This window comes from Salvelinus alpinus, chromosome 31 (genome assembly GCF_045679555.1).
Source record: "Salvelinus alpinus chromosome 31, SLU_Salpinus.1, whole genome shotgun sequence".
NCBI lineage: Eukaryota > Metazoa > Chordata > Actinopteri > Salmoniformes > Salmonidae > Salvelinus > Salvelinus alpinus.
The window spans coordinates 26,975,009-26,981,200 of NC_092116.1; the positions used below are offsets into that span (position 1 = coordinate 26,975,009).

General features: G+C 47.6%; 1 protein-coding gene across 2 annotated transcripts in view; it reads right to left on the reverse strand.

Annotated features, from left to right (window-relative positions):
- LOC139561628 (5-hydroxytryptamine receptor 2C-like) overlaps positions 1-6,192 on the reverse strand; it is a 307,369-nt gene that overhangs the window by 7,486 nt on the left and 293,691 nt on the right. For both annotated transcript variants that reach the window (XM_071378848.1, XM_071378847.1), the window contains one exon: positions 5,688-5,888. In XM_071378848.1, coding sequence (XP_071234949.1) covers positions 5,688-5,888 — 201 coding nt within the window. The remainder of the gene's footprint in view (positions 1-5,687; positions 5,889-6,192) is intronic.

The following is a 6,192-nucleotide window of genomic DNA, read 5'->3' on the forward strand; positions in this document are numbered from 1 at the left end:
TCGCCTGTAAAAGAGTCCCCTACGCAAGCTGGTACTCTGTTGACAAACACAAACAGACCCCACAGAGCCCCAGGACAGCAACACAATCAGACCCAAACAAATCATGAGAAAACAAAAATAAGGTGATTACTTGACACATTGGAAAGAATTAACAAGAAAACTGAGTAAACTAGAATGCTATTTGGCCCTAAACAGAGAGTACACAGTGGCAGAATACCTGACCACATTGAGTGACACAAAATTAAGGAAAGCTTTGACTATGTACAGACTCAGTGAGCATAGCCTTGCTATTGAGAAAGGCCGCCGTAGGCAGACCTGGCTCTCAAGAGAAGACAGGCTATGTGCACACTGCCCACAAAATGAGGTGGAAACTGAGCTGCACTTCCTAACCTCCTGCCAAATGTACGACCATAGTAGAGACACATATTTCACTCAGATTACACAGATCCACAAAGAATTTGAAAACAAATCAGGCATTGATAAACTCCCATATCTGTTAGGAGAAATACTGCAGTGTGCCATCACAGCAGCCAGATGTGTGTCCCGTTACCACGAGAAAGGGGCAACCAGTGGAGCACAAACAACATTGTAAATACCACCTATATTTATCTGTTTATTTATCTTCCCTTTCATACTTCAACGACTTACACATTGTTACAACACTGTACATAGCCAGTAATATAACATTTAAAATGCACATTATTTTGAAACTATTGTGAGTGTAATGTTTACTGTTCATTTGTGATTGTTTATTTCCCTTATGTTTCTTGTCTACTTCACTCGCTTTGGCATTGTTAACATTTGTTCCCTATGCCAGTAAAGCCCATTGAATTGAATTGATAGAGAGATAGAGAGAGAGAGAACGATGGAGATAGAGAGAGAGAGAGAAAGATGAAGAGAGTGGAGGAGGTATAAACAGCTAAACAGCCAGTAGGTCTAGATGAGTGGGCAGAAAAAGAGAGAGAGAGAGAGAGAGAGAGAGATAGAAAGAGAGAGAGAGAGAGAGAGAGAGAGAGAGAGAGAGAGAGAGAGAGAGAGAGAGAGAGAAAGAGAGAGAGAGAAAAAGAGAGAGAGAGAGAAAGAGAGAGAGAGAGAAAGAGACAGAGAGAGAGAGAGAGAGAGAGAGAGAGAGAGAGAGAGAGAGAGAGAGAGAGAGAGAGAGAGAGAGAGAGAGAGAGAGAGAGAGAGAGAGAGAGAGAGAGAGAGAGAAAGAGAGCGAGAGAGAGAGACAGAGAGCGAGAGAGAGAGAGAGAGACAGAGAGAGAAAAAGATAGAGAGATAGAGAGAGAGATAGAGAGAGATAGAGATAGAGATAGAGAGACAGAGATAGAGATAAAGAGAGAGATAGAGAGATAGAGAGAGAGAAAGATAGAGAGAGATAGAGAGAGAGAGAGCGATAGGTCATGAGTTCCTGGATAATCGTAGATAAACTTGGATTGTTTTGCAAGGACTTATAAAGGATACTGCTCTCTACATCAAAACCTTCACTCCAAATCTAAATTACAAACATAAAACCTTGATTATCTGGAAGGATTCTTACTACCAAGGACTATCAAGAAAAAACTTATAGGACCAAAACCTGCAGAAGAAACACAGCAAAAACCTGGAAATATTGTACCATCCAACACACAACTGAGTGAGTAATGTTCAGTCTGAAGCTACTTACGAAAAAGTAAAAATTAACAATCTCTAGGTAATTGTGTTATATAAACCTAAGTAAATAAGGCTACTAAGTTACCAAGCTGCTAGGACAGAACAGACCTGGCAGCAATTTCAATTAGCACTGAAATGAGATGTGTGAAAACCCTTGAGCCCAACAATGGCAGCAGAGAATCACAGTCTCTCCCACTTCCTGCACCATGGCTTCCCTCTGTGTAAAGGTCATTACATTACAGTCTCCCCTACTTCCTGCACCATGGCTTCCCTCTGTGTAGAGGTCATCACATTACAGTCTCCCCCACTTCCTGCACCATGGCTTCCCTCTGTGCAGAGGTCATCACATTACAGTCTCCCCCACTTCCTGCACCATGGCTTCCCTCTGTGTAGAGGTCGTCGCATTACAGTCTCCCCCACTTCCTGCACCATGGCTTCCCTCTGTGCAGAGGTCGTCGCATTACAGTCTCCCCCACTTCCTGCACCATGGCTTCCCTCTGTGTAGAGGTCATCACATTACAGTCTGCCCCACTTCCTGCACCATGGCTTCCCTCTGTGTAGAGGTCATCACATTACAGTCTCCCCCACTTCCTGCACCATGGCTTCCCTCTGTGTAGAGGTCATCACATTACAGTCTCCCCCACTTCCTGCACCATGGCTTCCCTCTGTGTAGAGGTCATCACGTTACAGTCTCCCCCACTTCCTGCACCATGGCTTCCCTCTGTGTAGAGGTCATCACGTTACAGTCTCCCCCACTTCCTGCACCATGGCTTCCCTCTGTGTAGAGGTCATCACATTACAGTCTCCCCCACTTCCTGCACCATGGCTTCCCTCTGTGTAGAGGTCATCACATTACAGTCTCCCCCACTTCCTGCACCATGGCTTCCCTCTGTGTAGAGGTCATCACGTTACAGTCTCCCCCACTTCCTGCACCATGGCTTCCCTCTGTGCAGAGGTCATCACATTGCAGTCTCCCCCACTTCCTGCACCATGGCTTCCCTCTGTGTAGAGGTCATCACATTACAGTCTCCCCCACTTCCTGCACCATGGCTTCCCTCTGTGCAGAGGTCATCACATTACAGTCTCCCCCACTTCCTGCACCATGGCTTCCCTCTGTGTAGAGGTCGTCGCATTACAGTCTCCCCCACTTCCTGCACCATGGCTTCCCTCTGTGCAGAGGTCGTCGCATTACAGTCTCCCCCACTTCCTGCACCATGGCTTCCCTCTGTGCAGAGGTCGTCACGTTACAGTCTCCCCCACTTCCTGCACCATGGCTTCCCTCTGTGTAGAGGTCGTCGCATTACAGTCTCCCCCACTTCCTGCACCATGGCTTCCCTCTGTGCAGAGGTCGTCACATTACAGTCTCCCCCACTTCCTGCACCATGGCTTCCCCCTGTGTAGAGGTCATCACATTACAGTCTCCCCCACTTCCTGCACCATGGCTTCCCTCTGTGCAGAGGTCATCACATCACAGTAACCCTTAAACATAACACTGCACGGAATAAGTACAAAAAATAAGCTCCTCAAGGACAATCATGAGCCAATATTTGCTGACTGCTACAAAGAGGGGAACATAAACATCTTCCTGTTCCACATGTAACGGATGTGAAATGGCTAGCTAGTTAGCGGGTACGCGCTAATAGCGTTTCAATCAGTTACGTCACTTGCTCTGAAACCTAGAAGTAGTGTTTCCCCTTGCTCTGCAAGGGCCGCGGCCTTTGTGGAGCGATGGGTAACGATGCTTCGTGGGCGAACGTTGTTGATGTGTGCAGAGGGTCCCTGGTTCGCGCCTGGGTCGGGGCGAGGGGACGCCGTAAAGTTACACTGTTACACACACAGACCCTCCCCTGGCATGACACAGTGCTATATTAACACAGACCCTCCCCTGGCATGACACAGTGCTATATTAACACAGACCCTCCCCTGGCATGACACAGTGCTATATTAACACAGACCATCCCCTGGCATGACACAGTGCTATATTAACACAGACCCTCCCCTGGCATGGCACAGTGCTATATTAACACAGACCCTCCCCTGGCATGGCACAGTGCTATATTAACACAGACCCTCCCCTGGCATGGCACAGTGCTATATTAACACAGACCATCCCCTGGCATGACACAGTGCTATATTAACACAGACCATCCCCTGGAATGACACAGTGCTATATTAACACAGACCATCCCCTGGCATGACACAGTGCTATATTAACACAGACCCTCCCCTGGCATGACACAGTGCTATATTAACACAGACCCTCCCCTGGCATGGCACAGTGCTATATTAACACAGACCCTCCCATGGCATGGCACAGTGCTATATTAACACAGACCCTCCCCTGGCATGGCACAGTGCTATATTAACACAGACCCTCCCCTGGCATGGCACAGTGCTATATTAACACAGACCCTCCCCTGGCATGGCACAGTGCTATATTAACACAGACCATCCCCTGGCATGACACAGTGCTATATTAACACAGACCCTCCCCTGGCATGACACAGTGCTATATTAACACAGACCCTCCCCTGGCATGACACAGTGCTATATTAACACAGACCATCCCCTGGCATGACACAGTGCTATATTAACACAGACCCTCCCCTGGCATGACACAGTGCTATATTAACACAGACCATCCCCTGGCATGACACAGTGCTATATTAACACAGACCATCCCCTGGCATGGCACAGTGCTATAAGAGCACACTACTGTAAAGAGAGAGGGTATTGGGTGGAAACTCAGAATACTAGACATTGAGGAATCTGATGCAACCTCTGCCAACGTGTGCACATGAAACAGTAATGGTCCATCCTCATGCAGTTTCAACAGGACTTACGGGATCAAAGAGAGAACACAGCAAAGCTAGCATCAAGGCCAACAGCGGCCATTTTGAAGAATCTCAAATATATATATATCTATTTTTTTGTTGAACACCTTTGTGGTTACTACATGAGTCCATGTGTTACTTCATAGTGTTGATGTCTCCACTGTTGTTCTACAACGTAGAAAATAGTCAAAATAAAAAACAACCTTTGAATGAGTAGGTGTGTCCAAACCTTTGACTGGTATTGTATAAATATACTGTATATATCAACAAATTGGCGAGGGCACTAGAACAGTCTGCAGCACCCGGCCTCACCCTACTAGAATCTGAAGTCAAATGTTTACTGTTTGCTGATGATCTGGTGCTTCTGTCCCCAACCAAGGAGGGCCTACAGCAGCACCTAGATCTTCTACACAGATTCTGTCAGACTTAGGCCATAACAAAATTGTCCGAGAGTCCTTTAAGTGCCTTCTTGTCAAACTCCAAGTGGGCTGTCGTGTGCCTTTTACTGAGGAGTGGCTTCCGTCTGGCAACTCTACCATAAAGGCCTGATTGGTGGAGTGCTGCAGAGATGGTTGTCCTTCTGGAAGGTTGTCCCATCTCCACAGAGGAACTCTAGAGCTCTGTCAGAGTCACCATCTGGTTCTTGGTCACCTCCTTGACCAAGGCCCTTCTCCCCCGATTGCTCAGTTTGGTCAGGCGGCCAGCTCTTAGTGGTTCAAAACTTCTTCCATTTAAGAATGATGGAGTCCACTGTGCTCTTGCGGACCTTTAGTGCTGCAGAATGTTTTTTTGTACCCTTCCCCAGATCTGTGCCTCGACACAATCCTGTCTCGGAGCTCTACGGGCCATTCCTTCGACCTCATGGCTTGGTTTTTACTCTGCCATGCACTGTTAACTGTGGGACCTTATATAGACATGGTGTGCCTTTCAGAATCATGTCCAATCAATTGAATTTACCACAGGTCAATTTTGAGTCTCATAGCAAAGGGTCTGAATACTTATGTAAATATAGTTTTTTATTTGTTATACATTTGCAAAAATCTTGAAAAAAAAAACTGTTTTCGAGTAGTGTTTGTAGATTGATGAGGATAATTTAAATTATTTAATACATTTTATAATAAGGCTGTTAGGTAGCAAAATTTGGAAAAAGTTAAAGAGCCAGAATTTTTCCCCAATGTACTGTCCATGTACTATACATACCTATTGATATGGTCCATACAGCTGCTATCTTCATCATGGCCTTGGTTCTAGAGTTGAAGCGGCTGTGCTCAATGGGATTCCTTATCGCCACATATCGATCCAGAGATATAGCACACAGATGCATAATAGACGCTGTGGAGAAGAGGACGTCCAGGTAGATCCAGATAGGACACAGAGCACTGGGCAGGGGCCACACATAGTCTGGATGGAGAGAGAGAGGGAGAGGAGGGGGGAGAGAGAGGGGGAGATGAGGGGGGAGAGAGAGGGGGAGAGGAGGGGGGAGAGAGAGGGGGAGAGGAGGGGGGAGAGAGAGAGGGAGGGGGAGGGAGGGGGAGGGGGAGAGGAGGGGAGAGAGGGGGAGAGGGAGGAGAGAGGAGGGGGGAGAGGAGGGGGGAGAGAGAGGGGGAGAGAGAGAGGGAGGGGGAGGGAGGGGGAGGGGGAGAGGAGGGGGGAGAGGGGGGGGGAGAGAGAGAGGGAGGGGGAGGGGAGAGAGGGAGGGGGAGGG